At 42.5% G+C, this 23,510-nt stretch overlaps 2 protein-coding genes across 6 annotated transcripts in view; one reads left to right on the forward strand and one right to left on the reverse strand.

The window, feature by feature from the left end:
* AIDA (axin interactor, dorsalization associated) overlaps positions 1-19,364 on the forward strand; it is a 34,994-nt gene extending 15,630 nt beyond the window's left edge. The window contains exons 5-10 of the mRNA XM_040636002.1: positions 5,339-5,402; positions 5,630-5,736; positions 12,292-12,414; positions 14,303-14,425; positions 17,314-17,431; positions 17,552-19,364. Coding sequence (XP_040491936.1) covers positions 5,339-5,402; positions 5,630-5,736; positions 12,292-12,414; positions 14,303-14,425; positions 17,314-17,431; positions 17,552-17,648 — 632 coding nt within the window. The 3' untranslated portion in view covers positions 17,649-19,364. The remainder of the gene's footprint in view (positions 1-5,338; positions 5,403-5,629; positions 5,737-12,291; positions 12,415-14,302; positions 14,426-17,313; positions 17,432-17,551) is intronic.
* A 1,763-nt stretch (positions 19,365-21,127) lies between these two features.
* Positions 21,128-23,510, reverse strand: part of MIA3 (MIA SH3 domain ER export factor 3) — a 54,299-nt gene continuing 51,916 nt past the window's right edge. For all 5 annotated transcript variants that reach the window (XM_040635999.1, XM_040635998.1, XM_040636000.1 and 2 more), the window contains 2 exons: positions 22,879-23,029; positions 21,128-21,967 (listed from right to left, as the gene is read on the reverse strand). In XM_040635999.1, the coding sequence (XP_040491933.1) occupies positions 21,657-21,967; positions 22,879-23,029 (462 nt within the window). In that variant the 3' untranslated portion in view covers positions 21,128-21,656. The remainder of the gene's footprint in view (positions 21,968-22,878; positions 23,030-23,510) is intronic.

The raw sequence follows: 23,510 nt of genomic DNA on the forward strand, positions 1-23,510 counted from the left end.
CTTCATGGCCTCAAAAACTACAGTCCAGCTGTTGGTGATGCTCTACAAAAGATTCCCTTGTTGTCCCCCTTCTCCTGTCTCTTCTTGAAAGCTTTTTTGAAGTAAACAGTTGCTTCAAATGTTTTGGTGGTTGGGATGTGCCAAATAAGATTTTCTTATTGGTTCACATGAATGTTCTCTTAGAAGAATGTTTTTTTATTGTTCATATGAATGTTCTCTTTGCAGAGTAGGAAAAGGCACAAGTACCACAGTCCACCATATTTTCATCACCCCAGAAAGAAGCCCTGTCCCTGTTTAGCACACACCTGCTTCCCCCACTCCTCAATTCCCAGCCCTAGGCAACCATTAATCCACTTTCTGTCTTGTGAATTTGCCTGTTCTGGACATTTTGTATAAATGAAATCTACCACATATGGTCTTTTCTGACCTATTAAGATTATTTTAAGAAAAGCACATCGATGGCTTATAAAAAAGATTAGCCACAGTGAGGATGTCTGTTTTGTAATGGTTTTAAAGATTATAATGTTCAAGTTTTTTTTAAATGATAAGAATAATTAGGATTTTGGTTTTCTAGTCACTGCTTTCCATTAGTTTTTTTGTTTGTTTTTTGGTGTTTCCAAATAAAATTTTAGAGTGTTACAGATTTCTTCTGTTGCCTTATAGGATCTTTCATTGATTTTAATGGTTACCATTACCAGTAATGAGACCAAACACTCAGATAAGTCCACTCAGCTGCAGTTCGCTAACTGCATGATCTTACAGCTTGTAAAGGCCAGAACTGGGTTTTAACCAGGGTGCTAAGTGACCCCAAGGCCGATGTTCCTTCCACTGTATTTTGTTGTGATACCTATAATGGTGCAATATTGACATCAATCCTAAATATCGTGGGTTTCCAGTTCAAGCTTTTGAGAGATTATTGACCCATGTGTTAATGGCACGTTGGACTAAAATCTGCATTAGTCTTCTATTTCTTGCTTTTTTGTTTGTTAGCCTGTTTTTGTTTTTTTAAGATTAGGGGTGGGAATGGAAAGATGGTATTGGGATTTATTTTGTTATATTTTGAATTTATATAGTGCTTTTCATTTGGACCTCTCCCTTCTTTGTACTTAGTTATCTTTTTAGGTGATTTTAATTTGCTATTGCCTTTTAAAGGAATGTAAATATGTGTATTATATCAGGATACGCTCTGTATGGGGCGCCTGGGTGGCACAGCGGTTGCGCGTCTGCCTTCGGCTCAGGGCGTGATCCCGGCGTTGTGGGATCGAGCCCCACATCAGGCTCCTCCGCTATGAGCCTGCTTCTTCCTCTCCCACTCCCCCTGCTTGTGTTCCCTGTCTCTCTGGCTGTCTCTATCTCTGTCGAATAAATAAATAAATAAATAAATAAATAAATAAATATCTTTAAAAGAAAAAAAAAGGATATGCTCTGTAATTTTGCATTTATCAAAGCTAGGCACTTGTTATGAGTTATTTTAACAGAAACATTTTCTACAAATTGGTATTCGAGTATATTTCAGATTAAGTCAAGCTAGTTTCAGCCTCTTTTAAGACTCTAAGGAAAGGAAAATTACTATGTGGGACTTGGTTTATTCTGCCAATGTATTTTTCCTTTAAGGTTAAATAAAATTTCAAAAAAAAATTCTTTTGATAATTCTGTCTGAAACTAGTACTACAACTATGATTTTGAAAGTACTATTTATTTCGTTTTCTGATGTCGATCCTTGGTAATGTACTACTTCTTACTGAAACATATCTCCCCCACTACCACTCTATAAAGCTCCTTCCGTTGATTGATCTTTCAAGGATCAAGTCCACCTTTCTCTGAAAGCTTTCTCTGCTCTCCCAGCCCTAATTAAACTCTGCCTGCTGTCCTTTTTAGGAGCACTTTTTCTATCCATTATCGTAGCGTGCCCTGTGGGATTCTCACTTAAATTCATTTTGCTCCTAAAGGAGATTGTCAGTAACCTTTGTATTTTCCCCACAGAGCCCAATTCAATGCTCTGCATATCATATGATCTTGGTAAATTTTTAAGTTGATAGGATTGAATGTCTTCAGGGAATCTTCTCCCATAATTAAAAAAATAACCTTTTAGGGGCACCTGGGTAGCGCAGTTGTTAAGCATCTGCCTTCAGCTCAGGGCGTGATCCCGGCGTTCTGGGATTGAGCCCCACATTAGGCTCCTCTGCTGGGAGCCTGCTTCTTCCTCTCCCACTCCCCTGCTGTGTTCCCTCTCTCGCTGGCTGTCTCTCTGTCACATAAATAAATAAAATCTTTAAAAAACAAAAAATAACCTTTTAGATGGGAAGCACTTATTCATTTTGTCTACCAGAAAAATGAAAGAAATCAGCCACGAAAGCAGAACGCACTTTGTTGACTGTCATTTTTAGGGTGTGGCCTTCAGGGGTGGCAGGCCATGCTCTGTGCGAGTGGGCTGGGAGCGGGAGCGTAGTTTTCCCGACAGACGTGTGCCATCAGCTGTCAGCCGATGGGTGGGCCTGTGTGTGTACGTTGTACCGTTGTACCGTGGTCCCCATACTGTGACGGACTCCACGCTCATGGTAGTACCTTCCAGGAAATTATAAACTGCTTTTCCTCTTCTCCAAATCTTCCTAAAATATCAGCACTAGTATCGGTGGAAGAAAAATCCTATATAAAGTTTAAGTAGAACCCTATTGTAAAAGGACATTAGAATCTCTGTTATTCCATAGTTGGTGAGAATAGAAACCATCCTACAGTTACAGAAAATGAGAGTGGACCTATAATTTTCTTCCAAAAGGATACAAATTAAATATCTGATATGCTCGATTCTTGTAAATAGAAACTAATGACAGGCTGTTGAGCAAAAATAAACCTTTCCTTTCACAGCATCGGTACCTAAGACAAGAAATACTGTTTCATTCTTGTATTACAGTATAAACACAGGGTATTCTTAATAACTGATAGAGTGTTCGACTTTTTTAATTGATTTTTTTTTAATACTTGTAAAGGTTGATTTTTTTTTTCCCCCGTTTTATTAGTAAATATCATTTCAGTGCTCTCATTTCTGATATGAATGCTACCAGGGCTTCTTTGTTACCCACTCCCCTATTCTTAGGATGTAACGCAGTACTATGTAAGTGATTAATTGATATTTGAGTTGAATTAATAGTTTACTCATAGTGAGCAATCATGCATAAGTTTAGAAATGATGTTTTTAAAAATAATGCTTCTTAATCCTGAAATACTAGGATTCTAGTTAGCCGAATAGGGAAAACTATGGAGAGAATAAATTACCATATAATAATGTGAGTTAATACGTACAAAGGACTTTAAATTTCTCATGCAACTTCATATATATTAATTCTCTCCAAAGTGAGAAAGTGGTATTCCCATTTAAGAATTGGGGAAACAGATTCAGAGTAGTTACGTGAATGCCGTAATGATAGTTGACCTAATTATAGGGCTAAGATCTGATATCCGATCTTGTGCCACTTCCCCCTTATCAAACTTCAGTTATATAGTCTGTTTTATTCCTTGAACAAGCCGAACTAGTACCTGCCTCAGAGTCTTTGTCGTTGTTGTTCTAAAGATGTTATTTTTAAGTAATTTCTCCACTCAACATGGGGCTGGAACGCACAACCGCGAATCAAGAGTCGCGTGCTCCACTGACTGGCCCGCCAGGCGCCCCTCTAGCCTGTTTTTTAATACTTGGAAAGCCCTTACCCCGGTGCTACTTATGGACAATTCCTCTCATGCCAGGTTATGGCTCACTTGTCTTCCAGCAAGTTACTTTTGAAAGGCCTACCCTGTCTGCTTTAGCCGAAGTTGTCCCTCTGCTCCACTTACACACGCATCCTGATCCTGTCCTTTATGATGCTAACCACAGTCGAACAGTACCTTGTTAATTTGTTGGTTTATTTACTGTCTGCTTTTCCTGGCTGGAGTCTAAGATCCACAGACGAGAGCAGGAGCCCTGTCTTGATCACTGCCATAGCTTTAGCACCTAAAACAGCGAGTGGCACATTGTGTGCACGTGGTGCACATTTGTTGAGAGGAAGAAAGAGAAAGGAAAGATGAGGGTAAGAGCTGGAGGGCAAAAGAGAGTAAGAATGAACGAGACGCTAGACACAAGTCTCAGACCTCTCTCTCACTGAAAGACTCAGTAAATTGAATGCGTATATTAGAAGTCTGAAAAACGCCTCTGACTCCTGTCGGAGTAAGTCATAAAACTGCATCCTGTGCTCTGGGATTTCCTACTTTGGGATGACAACATATATGCCACAGCTATTTTATCTCTGAACTACAGCACTCTGAAACAAGGCTGAGTAAGTTGAGTACAAAATCATAGGAACTTTTTGGATTGCTCGGTTAATGCCATTACTTTACCTTCATGTAATTGCAGGTAATTACTGAAGACCCATAATGCCAGACACGAAGCACTAAATTACATACTTTTAGTAACTCTGTAAGGTACCCACATCATAGTAGCTCTCTAAACGTAAGCAGAGTTACAGAACATCTTTTTTTTTTTTTAATTGAAATTTTTTTGTTTTTAAAGATTTGTCAGAGAAAGAGCACAAGTGGGCTGGCAGAGGGAGAAGCAGGCTCACCCCCGAGCAGGGAGCCCAATGTGGAACTCGATCTCAGGACTCTGGGATCATGACCCGAGCCCAAGGCAGCCGCTTAACCAACTGAGCCACCCAGGCATCCCTAGAACATCTCTCTTTAAGTTTACATGCCAGGATGTAATCATGGACCGTACCCTAATGCAGAAGGTGGTGGGTGCCATGTTACGTGGAGACTTCTCTTGAGGGTGAATCCCGCTTTATGTATTTGTCTGTGTATGTAGGTAGATATGTATGTCTATAATAAACTATCATAAATGGCATATGGAAATCGTGACCAATTTTATACAGTTTTGCCAGTTTTATGGACTTGAGGGGAAATCTAATCAGGACATAGACTAAAATAAGCTCATGTCCTCTAATTGGTTATCTTTGAACCAGTCTTGTCATTGAAGTACTCCCGGAAGGAGATCTTTTCTTCTGCTGCCCTGTGTCTCACCTGGGACCTTGTACATACAACTGTTTTGGAGTTTATTTTCTGTGAGCGCTCTGAGACTCTGGAACTTACTTTCCTTAGAGATCTGACAAAGTACTGGTACCTGGAGTATACTATGGATATTTTCATTTTGCTAAGACCTTCAATGGACAAAAGCATCGTGGCTCTGAATGATGATAAGATTGGGAATTTTTTTAAAAAATTAATATGCATAGTAAAATTGATCAAAAATCAGTCATTTCTAACAAAATTTTTTTGTGGAAGAATTTATGTGTCTTTCTTTCTGTTTTTATTCTAGTCCTAAAGAATATTCTTACATATAATAAGGAATTCCCATTTGACGTTCAGCCTGTCCCCTTAAGGTAAAAAAAAAAATAAGCACCAATATTTCTTTTATTTTATTGCCTTATTTTATACCTAGTTTTCAGATATTTTTGCATTTTTTATATCAGTATTGATATCTTTAATATCAATATTTTTGTGTCAACATTTTTTGTATCCACGTCCTACCTGGGAAATGGGTGGCTATAATGTCTCCTAGGGTAGTTAATTTCGTAGCTCACTATTTTGCCTGCCGTTTTGCATGTAGAAGAATTTTAGCACCTGGTGAAGAAGAGAATTTGGAATTTGAAGAAGATGAAGAAGAAGGTGGTGCTGGAGCTGGGTCTCCTGATTCCTTTCCTGCTAGAGTTCCTGGTGAGTATCACTGATTTCACAACAGCCATAGCTTAATCCAAGGTTAGGGTGTTTTAGAACTTATTTTGGTACTTGCCAGTCTTAAGCACATTTTCATCGCCATGTTATTGGCTGGAGCTATTTTATACACATAGTCTGAAGGTATCTTACTGTCTGTGTTGGGGTGCACAAGGCCACCCTGAAGTTCAGTGATTTGCTAGGAGGACTCAGAGACTCACCGTCTAGTTGTATTCACAGCTGTGAGTTATTGCGATGAGCAAAGACAAAACAAAAGCAGCAAAGGGAAAAGGTGCACAAGTGAACGAAGTCTGGAGGAAACCAGGTGCGGGCTTCTTTTCTTCTTTTTTTCCTTTTCTTTCTTTCTTTTTTTTTTTTTTTTTACATTTTATTTAAATTCAAGTTCGTTAACATAGAGTGTATTGTTAGTTTCAGGGGTAGAATTTAGTGATTCATCAGTTGCATATAATACCCAGTGCTCCTTACAAGTGCCCTTCTTAGTGCCCATCACCCAGTCACCCCATGAGGTGCAGGCTTCTAAGAGTCCTCTCCCAGTGGAGTCACATAGGTTGTGCTACACGTAAAATGTGTCCGTGGGAAGCTATTAGAGACTCCGTGCCCAGCACTGTTCTTAGGGGCTGATTACATAGGCGCCCTCTGCTTAGCACTGGCTAGGAGTTGGCCAGAGTTCCAAACTCCTGGAAGGAAAGCGCATATTCAGCATAAACCATATGATTTGCATAGTTTATAGATAGTGACCATCCTTATTGGGGGATGGTGGGAACATGCCCGAAATCCAAGTTCCTAGACTCTAGCCCAGTGGTGGCCTTGCTGGCAGGCCTTTCTGAAAATAACAGTCTCAGGCCCGCTACGGAAACTCTTTTCCGTAGACTATTGTAAGCACGTCTTTAATTAATCAAATGTAGTCATTAAGACTGGATCCAAGGGGAGTGGGTACTGAGCAAATGCTCTTTCTTCCCATCTTGTTTTAGGAAAGGAAATAAGGTATGGCAAGCCGTTTTTATTTGCAAAAGATCTCTTTGAGGGTCTTCCCTTTCTGTAAATGACCTAGGCAGGCACCCTGGATAAGTCTCTTGCCTCTGCCAATCCCTGGTTTACTCTGTTCTGTTCTTACACAGTGCGTAGTTTTCCTTTCTGGTAAACTAGTTCATTTCAGGTATGATAGCAATATGCTATAAGATTATCGTGCGTTTTGAAATAGACCCTAGAAGCTTTACAGTAGAGCTAAATACAATTTGTGTGTCATCCAGATAACTTTGTTGGTAGTAACAGTATAGTAATATTCCAGTATTTTTAATACCCCCTGGGGAGGAGGCATTATGCAGCAGGAGCAGCAGATTGAACCAACAGATGCTTGGGCTGGAGTCTAGGCTCTGACAGTTACTAGTGGAAGGACTTTGCTCTTGTTTCCTAACCAGTCTGAAGCTCAGTTTCTTTCTTTGTAAAATGGGATACCAGTGCCTAACTTGTTAGGTTACCGTGAAGATGAAACATGGTACTACGGCTAAAGCTGTGAGCGCCGTTGGGGTCACGTGCTGAACGTTCCATGATGCCTGTTCTGCCTGTCGCCTCCCTTCAGTGGGAGGCAGCAGGACCTAGGCTCTGGGGTTACTGGGGAGATGACAGGAACTAGAGATAGCAACTTAGTGCGACTGTTTCTTTGCTACAAGGGCATTATTTCCAATCTGCTTTGATTTATGAGGAGTGGTGTATTTTTCTTACTTTTGTGATATACAGAGGAAATTTCAAGTTGGCCAAGCTGGTGAGAGAAATTACTTTGCTGTTTGACTGACTAATTGTCATTCTCTTTTCAAACCACATACGGTAATTGACGTAGCTTCCAGTGCTATAAATTTCAGTCTGATTTGGTGGTTTGCTCACTTACTGCACTTCCAGAGAAGGTAAGATGCTTGAAGTAAATGACGTAAACCATGGTACAGAGTAAGGTCTCTGTGGGGTTCAAGTCGCTGAGTTGAAGAGAAACTTGTACCATAAACTAAACCCATTTGCTATGTAGGAATAATCCCAAATTAAATAGATTTTTGTATTCTGACACAGCATTGTGTTATCTTATTTCAGAGATACAGAAAGGTTACCAAACCCTTCTGTTCACTGAATTTCTTTTTCCTAAAAGTAAGAAAGATCACATGTAGGTTAATTAACTGTATTTAGTCTGTGATACGAGTGTTATTAAGTAACCTGTAGAGACACCTGGGTGGCTTAGTCAGTTAAGCATCTGCCTTCGGCTCAGGTCATGATCTCAGGGTCTTGGGATCGAGCCCCACATCGGGCCCCCTGCTCAGCATGAAGTCTGATTGTCGTCTTCTCCCTCTCCCTCTGCCCCTCCCCCACTGCTCATGCTCGCTCTCATATAAATAAATAAAATTTTAAATAATTAAATTCTAAATCTGTTCTTGAGTTTAAAAAAATTCTAGCAGACTGGGGCACCTGGGTAGCTCAGTCATTTAAGCGTCTGACTCTCGATTTCAGCTCAGGTCTTGATCTCAGGGTTGTGAGATGGAGCCCCGCATCAGATTCTCTCCTTCTGCCCCTTCCTCCCTCCTAAAATAATAAATAAATAAATCTTTAAAAAAAATTCTAGCAGACTGAGAATAGAACACGTCTCCAGGTATTCTCTATGGGACACTTAGAGCCAAAATCATACTTACTGGTAAAAATTGAAACTTTCCTTTTCAGATCAAGAGCAAGGCAAGAGTAAGAGTGCCTACTATTACCTCTTTTTATTAACATTGTCTGGAAGTCCTAGCCAGTACACTAGAACAAGAAAAATAAAAGAGAAACATTAGGAGAAGAAAATCCCTTCCCTTTATCTGCAGGTGTTATGTATTATATATATATTCATATAAAAGAATCAACAGATGAATAATTAGGATTAATAGAGATTAGCATGCATGGTTCCTTGAAAGGATCAATTCTTAAGTACAGATTTTTTTCTCTATAAACAAGCAACAGTTGCTTAGAAAATAAATACTATAACATTTATTATAGTATCGTAGACTATCAAATACCTAGTAATAAATCCAACAAAAGAAGTATAAGACCTTTGTGAGGAAAATAATAAAACTATCAAGAGAAATTAAGAAGTCTTTAATAAATGGAAAGGTATATTTCAGTTCGTGGATTGGAAGAAGCAATTTGTAAAGATGTGACTATTTCTAGAGTTGAACTGAACTTCACTGCAATTCTAATAGATTTTTTTTTTTAAAGCACTTGACAGCTGTTTTTATAATTTACATGGAAATGCAAACAGCCAAAAGTAGTTGACTCTTGGAAGACAATGTTAAGAGGGGAGAATTTGTTTTACCAAATGTCAAGACTTTTTAGAAAATTAGAGTGATTGAGACACTATGGTGGTGGTGCAAGGGTAGGAAATAGTCCTGTGAGACAGAGTGGACAGCCCATGCCTGATCTGTGGTGAGGGTGCACTGTAGATGGACGGAGAGATGGTGGTCCTCTGAGTAGTGCTGGGCGCCGCGTGGCGCAGTCCGTTAAGTGTCTGACTCTTGGTCTCGGCTCAGGCCCCAGTCTCAGGGCGGTGAGGTTGAGCCCCACGTCAGGCTCCCCGCCCAGTGGGATTCTCTCTCTCTTCTCCCTCTGGCCCTCCCCCCTTGTGCGCGCTCTCAGAAGCAGTGCTGGGACAACTGGGTATCCATGTGTTGGATAGAGTGAGATTGGGCTTCTATTACACACCAAAGACAAAAATTAATTACAAGTGGATTGTAGAATTAAATGCAAATGGAAGAACGATAAGGCTCTTACAAGGTAAGAAAACGCCTTCATGATCTTGGAAGGGGGTAGATGCTTGAAAAGGACACAGAAAGTAGTGACTATAAAGGAATTTCAAGATTAAGAAATATGAATATATTAACATTGAGAATTTCTCATAATCAGAAGACGCCATTAACAGAGAAGGGCTTGACGCATGAAAGTAGTCTGTGCTGTTAGAAGTCCGGAACAGTTGTTATCTCTCGGGCGAGAAAATGGGGTGTGCTGGGGACGCAGGAGGGCTCCTAGTATGCTGGCAGTGTCTTTCCTGGGTCTGGTGGTGGTTACACAGGCATATTCCTTTGTGAAAATTCATTAAGCTGTACTTAGAATTTGTACATGATTTATATACTTTTTAATATGTTATCCTTCAATATAAAGTTTTTTTAAATGTAAGCCACTGAGAAGCTTATTACAAACACATATCCAACAAAAGCTTGCATCAAAATATTAGAGAATTCTTACAAATAAGAAAAAGATGACTATTCCTCTTCAGAAAAGAGGAAATCCAAACGCTCATTCGAAAATGAGAAGGGGCTCAACCTCAGTCGGTCATTGGAAAAACACGCATGAAAACTGGATCAGCATTTCTCCACACCTAAATTGGCTAAAAAGAGTCTGACTGCTCCAAGCACATGGGGGCGGGGGCAGATGTGGGGGGGGCAGTGCTGGAAGGGGGCATCCGCATGAACACTTTGGACACAGATTGTCTTTATGTGGTAGGAGGGCGATGCCGCGTGTGACTTGGTGATCCCTCTCTTTTGCAAATGTGTGCTCACATGCACTAGAATTTGTGTACAAGAATGTTACAGCAGCATTGTTCAAACAATTTCCAAAAACTTGGAGCAATTCATAATGCCCGTCAGCAGAAGAATGGCCACATAAACTGTGCTGTGTTGATAACACCCACGTACTATGCACCAATACTATGAAGTCCTACAGATGGACAAATTACAGCTATTGGCAACAAGTCAGATAAATCTCACGTTCAGAAGCAGGCAAAACATTGTTATACGGTGCTTTTTAGCAATTACTTTGGAAGCCAGGAGAGTGGAGAGGGATTAGGAAGAACATTGGGTGGTGATAGAAGGGAGCCCCTGGGGTAATGTTTATCTCTTGACCTACGTGACGGTTACATGGGTGCTTGTTTTCCAGTGTTCGTTCGGCCGTGCACTTGCTTTATTCGCCTCTCTAAGTATTTGTTAGATTTCACAGTTAAAATCTTTTAAAAGGGACAGTGGGTGCAGCAAGAGACCTTTTATCTTTAAGAAAACCATTGAATATTGAAAATGTGTTAAAATACGGCGAAATGTCGAAGACCTATTTCATGTGGAGAAAAGGTAATGTTATAATTTACTTTCGAAATGGTACTGGATACTGCTTTGAGTGTTCCATTTTGGTTTTCTAACTTCTAACTTTTCATTAGCCAAAAGTTTTCTTTAACAAGTATCACCAGGTAAGACACTTGAATTTTTCTTTCTTTAAAGATTTTATTTATTTATTTGAGAGAGAGAGCGACAGAAATAGTGAGAGAACACAAATGAGGGGAGAGAGAAAAGCAGACTCCCTGCTGAGCAGGGAGCCCGACGTGGGGCTCACCGTCAGGACCCTGAGATCATAACCTGAGCCTAAGGCAGATGCTTAATCAGCTGAGCCACCCAGGCGCCCCAAGATTCTTGATTTCTGTAGTAATTTTCCCATCATAAAATTCACTCATTGTAAATGTATACAGTTCAGTGACTTTGGTCTGTAGAGCTGTACATCTTCCCGGTTTGATAGATCCAATTTGAGGACATTTCCATCACCCCCCGAAATCCCCTCAAGCCTGTTGTCAGCTAATTAAGTGTTCTGTTTTGAAGATAGTGAGTTGATTCACATATTTCAAATACTTTATCATTAAAAGTGGGATAACATTGTTGGACAGAAACACGAAAAATGTCAAAGTCCTTTACGAATGTTAGGTACTTTAGTTTGAGATACTGTGTGCATATTAGATTAAAATCAACTTTTGTTCACATCTGTCTCGGTAGATATGAAACACAACTGTACAGTTGATTTCTTGATGTCATTTTCTTGGTAGGGAGTGTGTGGTCCTGGGTGATTTTTCAGTTTTAGTAAAAACTTTAGTTGATATGTGTGAGAGGTTTCAGATACACAGTTGTTGTGTATGCCATTCTCAGCAGGATTAATTTCTGAGGGAAAAGATTGGACAGGATAGGATGCAGAAAGGGGTGGGAAGTTAGATCATAAAATTAATACGTAAATATTGTAAGTTATTTCGTCCAATTTGTTGATTGGTTGGTTGGTTTGGTATTTGTTGTTTGATTCTGGTATTAAGCTTCTCAAACTTTAGGATAATATAAGAAAAGTTTAAAAGGCTCTTTGTCTTTTTTCCTATCACTTCATATAGAGATACGAAATATATCTTATGTAACATGAGTAAATGTGAAGTGTATATATGACGTGAGTATATTAAGCATGCGGTAATTCGTAATTGGGCTTCCCGGAGTGAGTTGAATCTTGAACAGATTTGATGGACTTATGCTTTAGTGTCGAATATGAATTAAGGAAGTACAGATCTATCTTGTGTCTTACTAAATATTTGCCCAGAAGAAGCACATTGAATGTTTGGAAGCTTTGGAAACTAAATAATGGCTGGCGAGTTGCTACGCCCATTAAGAGCAAGGCTCTGTGTTCAGTATTTGCTCTCCAGTTGCAGCTGGAGCTCACTGTTTGCTCTTCTCGTCTCAGGCACTTTACTACCCAGGCTGCCCTCAGAGCCAGGAATGACGTCACTCACCATCAGAATTGAGAAAATCGGTCTGAAGGATGCGGGGCAGTGCATCGATCCCTATATCACAGTTAGCGTAAAGGGTAAATAACTCTACGTTCTCCCCTCTGGCGAACCGTGTCACGTGGATTCGCACTTGGGAAACGGGCAGGTGTGGGGGTGGGTCCTTGCACCTGTGACAGTGCGTTTGCATTCGTTCTACAGTGAGGGGAAATCCCTGGGCAGCCGTCCTCGTTCCTTCACTGAGTATTTCTGAGAGTTTCTAAAAATGCTTCATTATTTATAACTGATGTACGTGTTTGCTTTTGAGGGTTTTTTGGTAAGTTTCCATATTCTCAAAATCCCATCCAGGGTGCCGACTAGACATACACACTGTCTTTAACAGCAGACACTTCCTTCCACCTTCTCAGGGTGTGTGATTTTCTTTGCCAAGCCCCACGCTCTCCATTTCCCCCGTGCCTCCCCTTCGGGCCCTCCGCTTCCTGCCGCGGCGTCTCAGACACAGGGGAGCCCTGCAGGGTGCACGAGCAGTGGGCCTCCAGTGAACCGTCCTGAGACAGGGAAGTCGGACACACCCATAAACAGCCATTCCCTGAGCCCAGTGCTGGGCCAGAAAGAAGAGTGGTATTTCTTACTAAGCGCGGTCGTCTTCAGGACTTGTTTGTTTTCTCCTGTCCAGTGTGGCCTACCAGTTATTCCTTGAAAACAACGTTTTGAGTCTTTGGTTTGGGAGGGAACCCACACTGACGAAATTCTTTTGTTGGTGTCAGGCCTTTATTTGGCACTTTATTTGTAAAGCACTCAGCAGTCTTTTAAAAATTCTTGGGTGATTGAGGATGAGGTTGTCATACTATTATTGAGAAAGCCCTGCACCGTCAGTTTTCATTCACAGCTAACCTGCACTTCGAGGCAAACTGAAGACACAGGGACTGAAGTTGAACTCTTACCAATCATAGAAATAAATTCAGGCCCCTGGGTTCATTAGTACCAAATAAAAGAAAAACGAATTCAGACACAGAGAAGAATTTTAGCATGGAGACGGCAGGATCCACAGCGCTAATGCAGAAATACGGGAACCTCTGATGGTATTAGTTCCCAGGTGCACGGTCTGCTGGAAAGTCTTGGTGCCCTACCTGTGTGACAGGCCATTTGTAAAGCTGCGTCTCACATGGGACAGTACACTGTAAAATGTCCTGCAGGGTGGTGTGCTAGGTGCTCTGTCACCTTTGCCCACACACGGAACTGAAAGAAGCAAATGTACTAAATTAAGTTCTCTAGGATAGGAGTGTGTTGAGTAATCCATAAACACGAGTCATTAAATGAGTCCATGTTGAATTTGATAAAACTGGAAGAGTCCTGGCTCCGGGAAATGACAACCATACATAGTGTACCATCTGGCTGTTGTGAATCAGGTTACTTCCTAGCAGGCACGGCGGAGTCGAGGTAACGTGCCTACGGAATGACTCATTTAGAGACAGGTTTCCACGGGCAGCTTTCATGTCCTTTGTTTTGACTCTGACTGAAGTACAAGAGAATGCTGCTACTGTCCGATGAGAGGCCTTTCCACGCCACGCACTTGGTCAGGGTTGGAAATAGGCGCAGGGGCCCCGCCACAGAATATCTTTCGTGTTCCTAATTTTTATTGCATATGGCATATAGCGGCGCAAGGAAGACACAAGTTCTTTTCCCCTCTGAACAATAAGGATCAAGCTTTGTTGTCTTCATGCTTCTTTTGCGCCCGTACACGGCAAGCCTCCCTTCCCTGGCCCTGAGGCTTCCCGTGTCTCTGTCCCGAGCTCCCTCCACAACCTCCGGAGACCAGCAGCTCCCTGTGTACTGCTCACACCAGGGGGCGTCTGGATCTGAGACGCTCCTCTCAGCTGTTGCCAGGACTCTGTAGGAAACATAACCCCCTATGGTTCGTTGGCAGTTTCTGAGTCTGTGTGTTTGAAACTCTTTTTTCCCTCCTAGATCTGAACGGCATAGATTTAACTCCTGTGCAGGACACTCCTGTGGCTTCAAGGAAAGAAGATACGTATGTTCACTTTAATGTGGACATTGAGCTCCAGAAGCATGTTGAAAAATTAACCAAAGGTTGGTTTGTGATGGTAAACGTCGGCTTCTTGTGGCCGGAGTCCTCTTCTGTTTGTGCGCTCACGACCCGGCGCGGTGGCCGAAGTCCACGTCACATAGTGTTCAGTGACTTGAATGAACGATCGATTTTTTAAATGTGGGAATTAGGACTTGTATGATCTAGTTGTGTAATAAATAACAGTTATATAATAAAACGTTCTTTGATTATAAAATTTCATCATCTTGGACAACAAAACAGAATGAAGTTTTCCTCTTACTGAAGAGTGGAGGGAGGTAGAGGCTTCCCAAGGCTCTCTGCTGGTTAAGTCTCTAATAGTTGAAAGAACAAGTTGTTTCTCCAGCTTATTTTATTGGGCAGAAAGATACCATAACTTAGTTGGCAGGAGGATGGGAAAGGACAAAAACATTTTTAAAAAGGTGAAGTTACATGTCCAGGTTAGCCGATTCCTGGGACTAAATGCTTTTCCATGCCATGTGCCCCGCGGGAGTGTTGGCATTCTAGGACAAGACTTCAGAGTCCCTCTGTCACCTGAGCTTCAGTTGCAGTTTTGACATTTTCACGCTTTGCAGGAAGCTTGTACCTTTCAAACAACTGCCACAGTCTCTAAAATATTCGACATTTTCTCAGATCTGGTGCTGCTGCCGCCTGGGCTCCACCCCTGGAAGGCTTGTCTCTCGGGACTTCCGTTGGTGGGGTGGCTGTGAGTGTGAGCAGCACCTGCAAGCACATTAGATACCAGGGCTCAGGGCCCCCGCCTCCCGGCAGACCTCCTGACTCAGAAACCCGCCAGCCGGGCTCAGCCGTCTCTGGGGTGGCGGCTTGCACGTGGTTCTCTACGCCAGAGCTTGGGAATCGCTATTAGAGTACATAGAGAGGTTGGGCTTAAGAAATAATGCTAAAGAAATTTCATTATGAAGTGTTACGCTGTCTCCATAAAAATATGAACAAAACCTTTTTTTGTTTGTTTTTAAGTCCATTGCTTTGGGAAAGGTTCTGATATGGGCAGGAGTGGGGACGTTTCCTGGGCTGACTTCTCTGTCCTAGTGCACTGTGTTCTGGAGGATTCACGAGATGCTGAAAGTAGAACTAGATTCAGACTCTGTTCACGTTCTCAAGCTTTGACTTTACCGTGTGCGGTATTATTTCTGTGGTTTCAACCGATACAACGCTGACGTAGACGCGCTCTTCACATGTAGAAGCTCCGTTCATCTGCGTACGCTGGTCTCGTACGTTCCGTCCTTTCTTACAAATGCCACGAAGCTGTGCGTGCCCGGGATGCAGGCAACAGATTAGCTACCGATGAGGCAGATGAATAACGAAACGTTTTTTAAGTTCCTTAAAATGATGGTATTGTACTTGCACTTTAGTATTGTTTTCAGATGTGACCGTTTCACATTTACTCAGACGTCAGACACAGTCATGATGACAAGGAGATGGGTTCCATAGCTGCAGAGGCGAAGAAGTGGGATCTGCTGTCTTAAAACTCTGTGAGGTCTTCTGTTACTTCTGTGGGAGGAAGAAGAGAAGCTACCCTTTGGCAGATACGCAGAGTCTTCTGGGGACTGGAAGTCACCAGTAACTACTGGTTGTCACCCTTGTGTGTGGGTAGGGAGTAGATGGCCAGGTGCGCCCATCTGTCCCTCACCCACGTCCTGCTCTCTTGAGCAATTGCTCTTTCTTCCCTCCTGTGACAGGAGGTCCTCCGTTTGGATCCATCTACGTGATGACTTTGTGCCACGACTGCGCACGCATTTCTGAACATCGTTAAACCTCTTGTCACTTGCGAGTTTTGTCCGCAGCTTAAAAAGTACTGGATTTGTGTTATCCTTAAAAGCCAAGCAAGATCCAGCCCCACTTGGGTTCAGGCAGAACGAATAAGTAGCCGGTTAAGAGAGAGACCCCAACTTCCTTCCAACTAGTTTCCATGCCCCCTTTAGAAATTAATGGTTCTTGGCGCCTGGGTGGCTCAGTTAAGTGCCCGACTCTTGATTTCGGCTCAGGTCATGTTCTCAGGGTCGTGGGATCGAGCCCTGCGTTGGGCTCCATGCTTAGCACGGAATCTGCTTGAGATTCTCTCCCTCTCCCCTCCCCACCACTCACACACGTGTGTGCATTCCCCTCTCAAATAAATAATTAAAATCTTTAAAAAAGAAATTGTTCTTGGCTACATTGATGAGGCAGCTTATTCTGTTTTCAGCTTCTTTCTGTGGGGGGAGCTTATCTGTTGGGCTTTGGGGAGATAAAAACATCTGAATTTTTCTTTGCCACTTGCTCAGTGGGGGAGGGTGGAATAGGAATAGGCTTGCTCTTTGGACCTTTGTCTTCCAAAACATATGTAATTCCGGGCAGAGCAGAACAGTGCTTTGCGTATATAAAAGGTCTTAGGAAACAGGTAACAGTTAAAAACTGAAACGGCACATGATTTATATTGTTCGACCTCCAAAACACCCACAAAAGTTGAATTTTTGAGCTTTTGTTTCAGGGGGAGGAGCGGGGCTGTACGCTTGGGTGCTGTGACGAGCTCTCACAGGCCTCTGCTACTTGCCGAGTGTGGGTAACGTCCATACTTCACGGGCATCCTCTGTGTTCACTGTGTGGCATTTAAGGTGTTCGCCCCGGGTGTGAACTGACGTACGTTCTCGAGTCAGCCCCGCTCAGGAAGTTTCGCTGTGCTGTGGTGGCTTGGAGGATACGGAGAAATGCCACTGCGTTCAGACGAAGAGGAGTTTTCGGTGATGACAGTGGTATCATCAGACTGTGTGACAAAGGTTACTTGGTAAAATGACGCTGACTGCTGCTTGCTTGGATGCTGCTGGTGACGGAGGAGAATGGCGGGCACGGTGAGAATCCGCCACCACGGCTGACATGGTTTGTTTTCATTCTGTAGGTGCAGCTATCTTCTTTGAATTCAAACACTACAAGCCTAAGAAAAGGTTCACCAGCACCAAGTGCTTTGCTTTCATGGAGATGGATGAAATTAAAGCCGGGCCGATGGTGATAGAACTGTAAGTGACCCGTACACAGGCTTCCCGCCAGCGTAATGCTGACTAGTTTTTAGTGTGTGACTGTGGAACAGGTCAGTTACCCCAGTATGTTAAACCATGACTTTTCTACTGTGGTTACAGATACAAGAAACCCACTGACTTTAAAAGAAAGAAATTGCAGTTATTGACCAAGAAACCACTTTATCTTCATCTACATCAGACTTTGCACAAGGAATGATCCTGACATGAGTCACCTGGAACGTCTGTGAATTCTCCCACTCAGTAGCCACCATCCCAGCTCCGCGTAGCGCATTCCCCCTCCACCAGGCAGGAGGCAGGCCGCACGGGCGCCGGCGGGCCAGAGCGAGCCCGCGGAATTCACAGTCCAGCACGCCACTGACACAGACGACTCCTTTGGATACGGGCTTATCGTAGTTTTGAAACATGTTTTTACTTTTATAGTATTTGTGCAATTCATAGTCTCTTTTCTAACTTACCACTATTCCTGCCCTGCTTCCTGGAACAACACTGCTGTGGGTAGGATGTGCTCGTCTTCAAAATTAATACAGCAATAAGAATGTGCTAGAGTTTACACATCCGTTCCCTTTGCTCCAATATGCTTTTTTGGTTTTTTGAGTTAATGCCTAACTTTGGGCTGATGGGGGTAGGAGAGTGTGAAATTGTTTTGAGAGGAGGAATTGGACCGCTTATGCTGCCCAGGGAGGTCAGTCTGGAAAATTATAGGCTGCTCCTCCGAGGTGGCCTAGAATCACCCTGATCTCAGTTTTCCTGTTTAGAAATCGTGTGCCTTGGCCGGATCAGTAACCCAGATGGGAGGGTTCCCAGGTTGTAGCTGTGATTTTTCCAGATGACCAGATTGTTTGTCTGAAAGCACATTTGTAGTCCGTTGATTCGCTGTTCTGCTTCACATTGTTACTCTGATAGTGATTCTAGGGTTAATGATGGAACCATGTCAGAATAATTACAGATTTCTAGATGGCTTTGTACCATCTTCAAATCACGTAGTCTAATCTGAGTCGGATGCTAACGAGATACCGCAGGAGTAACTGCTGTTTTTCTGACAACTGATTGTGAAACCTTAAAGCCTGCATACCTCTTCTTAGAGTGGTGAGTATGCAAAACCTGGAGCTACTCTAGTTGTTTTTAGATAGGTAGATAGGATTGCCATTTATTTCCTATGTAGATATATTGACTTTCATCCATATGGAAATATGCAGGTCATTAGCTTATTATAATTTGACTATTTACATTACTTTTGACTTAATGGGGCATCGATAAAACTTTCAGAGGACACACGAGGTGGATATTTGATATACACAGGACATTAACCTCGGGGGCGGGCTCTCTGTGGGTTAGATGCAGACCCACACGTTTAACATTCACTGTGTTGAATGACCAATGCTAGCACGAGGGGAACGCAGAGCCGGTATTTGGCCTGTTTTTAACCTAGTGTAATAACCCTAGTCCTACAGTTCAGTGTGTGCTTTTTAAAATAAGTAGCCACAGTGAAGTGTTCTAGCCCTTGCACTTAAAGAAAGCTGGTCTTTACTTCCGGTTGTGTCAGTTCTGTTTAAGATGGATGTTAAAAACTTGGAGCCTGAAAGAATTCTCAACCAAATTTAAGTCTTGTCTCTTGTCTTAATAATTAGATTAATTCCAAAAATGATTCAGTCCACAATAGCTCAAGGGGATAAAGAATTTGCCTTAATAAATTACCTTGTTGTTCACTCAACCCTTAGACTGAGTTGTCAGCCCCCGACTGTCAGGTCCTCAAGGGGCAAGAACCACATTTTCTCCAAGTCCTGTACACGTTCTAAGGTGCTTGGCAGCACTCTGTACCCTGTGGAGTACTCAGTACCTTCTGTTCGGTGTTGCTGACGAGACCTAAAAAAAATAATCCCTTAAAGTACCTATTAAAATGTAGCAAAACTGATCTGTTGGTCTCTTTTCTCATAGACCCTAAGACGTGCATGTCGGTGGTGATTTGTATGAAGCTGCATCTGCTGTGGCTCACATGAGTACGGGTGGGGGAAGGGCAATGCCTTTCAGTAATAAGCAGCTTGAATGGGATGCTGTGTGACTAGCGTAGCTTTCATCCAGACCCGAATGGGGTGACACGGGATCGTCTTGAAGCGGTAGACAGAATACAGTACTTCCCACAAGTGATTTTTTACTTTCCAATGAAAAACAGCAGCTATTGGACAAGAACTGTAGTAGAAATGTTCTCAGGCTGAAACGCTGCTGCTTGAGATGATTTTATCATAAATGAGATGATTTTAGCAACTAAGCCCAGACACCCCATGAGCTGCAGAGGCCCCGTGAAGCAGCGGGGGCCGGGAGGCTGCCGGGCTCTGCTGTGGCCCAGGGGCCGCGGGAGGCGCGGAGAGGTGATGACCCCGGCTCAGGTGAGCTGCACTGGAACGGCTCTGCAGCTTATGGACGCGGGAACAGGAGATACAGGACAAACACCAAAAGTATTTAGAGGTAAAAAAGACTAAACTCTACCTTTCCAATTTGATCATCTTTGCTAGCAGGTGTCATCTATTTCATTGTTATATAAAATTAGCAATTACATTAACTTCATCATTTTGTGTCCTGAAGAGAGGGACCTTAAGAGTTGTATTTGTGGATTCAATCTTATTTTACATGGTTAAAAATAACCTCTGCTATTAACTGTGGAGGTGTTCCTCTTCGGTTTCCTCTATCCTTGATATTAAATGGGAAGACATATGAACTCTCTTCCTGAAGAACTATTTATGTATTCCTTGTGAATCTTGAAGAGTTGTCTTCTTTCAATGGTCCTTCTCTTTCCAAAGTGGTATCTTTTAGTGAAAAAAAAAAAAAAGTTTCACAGAGAAGCTTTTGCTTCTTTTTATTTTATAGGGTATTAGCACATTAAATATTATAACGGTGACAGGTCATGGTGTAGGTTTCAGTAGTATCATGACATAACGCTTTGGAGAAGGGGAAAGTATAGTCTAAGCAGTGAATACTACCAGCCTTTCATAATTTGGATTTAATCTAAATTTTAAACATTGTTTAAAAAACATGATGTAGTAATAGGTATAGTAATACTTTAAATATGATGTAATCCCAGATTCTCAGACTTACTGATCTTTAAATAGAAGTGTCAACATTCAAATACTAATTTTGGAGTAGGAGTAGTCAACAAAAAGAACTGTGGGCAGAGTCCTAAATCATTCTTTCTCATAGTATTGCACCCTTCTGATCTTTTTTGCCATTTTCCTTGAAAACCGGAGGCAAAGTATGGGAGAAATAATAGACTGTACTTTTTGAAAAAGAAATTTCCTTACTTTTTATAGTCACAACATATTTTCAGTTTTCTGTTACGCACCCTTAATGCAAGAATGGTAAAAGCCACAGAACAAGAGGTCAAACAACTCTTGCCACTACCGTAAGCTCATACTCAGGAGACCCTCCTCAAGGAGGCCGCGGAAGTCACCGGGAAAGCATGTGAATGCTGCACAGATGGGCCCAGTGACTTCTCTGAAGAGCGAGGAAGACATACGGTTGTGGTGCTTCCAGGGGACTTTAGGTTGAACCGCCCGAGCACTGAGCAACAGGGAGCGTGCTGCCAAGTCACGGCCGTCAGTTCTGCGAGCCGGAGTTTACGTGGTTCCAGAATGGTAAGTCTCATGAGAAAACGATCCAATGAAGCAACAGACACTTGGGAAATACTTAATAACCAAATTTTTATGAACTATTACTACAAAGAACTTCGGCAAGAAGGGAGAGAAAGTTTAGTGATCTTTTAGTAAACATTTTTAGCGTAACAGTCTTTGCGACCAGTATTTTAAAAAACCAGGCTACTAAACACCATTGCTCTGTGTTCAACTGGTGTACACTAAAAACAGGATAATAAATGGAAATACATGTTCTTCTAGCATTTCCACAGGAAATGTTCATATTTCTCATGACCTTCTAAATCATTTAGCAGTTACATACACTACATTAACTAAAACACAGGTATTCTTTATTGCACATTTCAAAGTTGTAAGGAGGCTCTAGCTTATGAGGTGCTTTTTATTTAGGGGGGAAATGATATTTTTAAATTGTTTGGCTCAAAAATGCACACTGCCAGGGCAGCTTAATTCTAAAAACAAACCTTTTAAAATAAACTTTTGGATTCTGAAGCCAATGAAGTCCCTTTACTCTAACGAATATGCACAGTCCACTTTCTCGGACTAAATGTCAGAGGTCAGAGTTACGGGCTCTGTTTTAAAGCCTGTGAACAGTCCTGGCTACCGCTCTGAGAGGCAGGTGGGGGCTCGTCTCTAGAGCCGGAAGGCAGTAAGTCTCTTGCAGCCGCCGGAGGTGGATAATCCTGGGGGCCGTGGGTGGGGGGTGGTAGTCGAGTACCAGGAATGAAGTACTCTCTTGGGCCAAGAGAGCCTAAAGGTCTAAAAGGTGTGTGTCCTGGTAAAAATTCTCGAGGATCAAGAGGCAGGTCCCGTTTTCCAGGTGGAATGCCTGGCGCATATTCTCTTAAGCCTAGTGGTGGACGTAAAGCAGGACCTGGAAAAATAAAAAGTACTGTAAATACATATGAACACATGTAAATGTAGAGGACCCTGGGTATGTCAGTCTTTAATTTCTCACAACTTCAGAAGTCCGGTGGTGGCATCCCCGACTTCAGAGACAAGGCAAACTGAGGTAAGTTTTATGCCGATGGCCAGGAAGCCACACAGGCAGGACTTAAACATGACTCTAGCTACCTTGTGTATTTTCCATTACATAGTTCTGCCATCTTTCTCTCGCAAGGGCTTGGTTTAGTACTTGAACGTGCCCTAGGTCATAGCGAGATGACAGATTACGTTGCAACAAAGATGACAGATGCAACAAAGACGTTAGGATAAAGGGAAGTTCCAGGGTCTACCGCTATGTCAACGATTCATGCAGTTGCTCCCCATGGACCTAAACATGCCATCCAAATCCAGGCGCTTGCCCTACTGGGGAAAGGCCTTCTAAGCTCCCCCTAATTAAATTCAGCAACGTTTATTAGGCATTAAACTCGACCTTCTCTAGAGCTAACACTTCCTTCTCATTTATTGCCAAGGCAGGAAGTGAAAGTTGAATCGTTCCCTCGTTTATACTCTGTGATCCATTGCTTATACTTCTGTCATGGTGATTACAAGCTTTATGTTTCATAATCTATGTATCTACGTTTGAGCCATCTGCAGAAGTAATATTTCTGGCTTTCTATTAACATCTCTCATCTACAAGAGATCTGCCCATCTCCATATAGGGGGATTATGCAGCACCCTGTGTGTCCTAAAAACTTGAGGAAAAGTTTAAGATGCACTCTCATTTGTCTTACGCTTTCATTACATAGGCCTATAAAAGCCACTATTAAAATTTCAACAAGGAACAGAGAGAAAAGATGAAGTACACTCTACAAGTTAATTACTACTATTCAATCATCATACCGAATGGTGGAGGAAGTGGCCTAGGCCCAAAAGGCCCGCAGAGTTGAGGAGGTGGTCCGTATCGAATGGGAGGTGGTAGAGGGCCTCCCATGGGGGAGCTCATGAGGGGCACCCCTTGGAAAGGAGGGGGCCCTTTTGCAGCCATAGTCACCTGCAGAGCAGAAAGAAACAATTATAGTTTTGAAAGACTCTGGTATGACACACAAAAGCACCAACACCAGTAAAAGCTGAAACCCAACGAAGCGGATGTCAGGCACCTGTCCAAAGAACAGAATCAGCGCAACAAAACTTGACCCCTCCCGTCTGTTCCCGCCGGCAGCTTAGGCAGGTTAAAGGGATTGCACCGAAGCAAACAGGTGTGTCGGAGTCCCACTACTGCTGGAATACGCAAGGGGAAGAGAAAGCAAGAGGATGGCTGAAGGACGCCAACCGAGGCGACTCCCACGAACACCACGATCTAGTCCTTCGCCCCCACGTCCTTCCCACTGCCACAAGAGCACATTCTTTCCATCCTGAGCATGGAAAGAACAAAAGGGTGAAGAAAAATCCACTCCCTACATATCACAAGAGCCACCATTCAGAGTGCCTTCAATTTCCTCTCCCATATTCTCTCTCATCCTCAGATGAAGCTC

This window comes from Ursus maritimus, unplaced genomic scaffold, assembly GCF_017311325.1.
Source record: "Ursus maritimus isolate PB19 unplaced genomic scaffold, ASM1731132v1 scaffold_2, whole genome shotgun sequence".
NCBI lineage: Eukaryota > Metazoa > Chordata > Mammalia > Carnivora > Ursidae > Ursus > Ursus maritimus.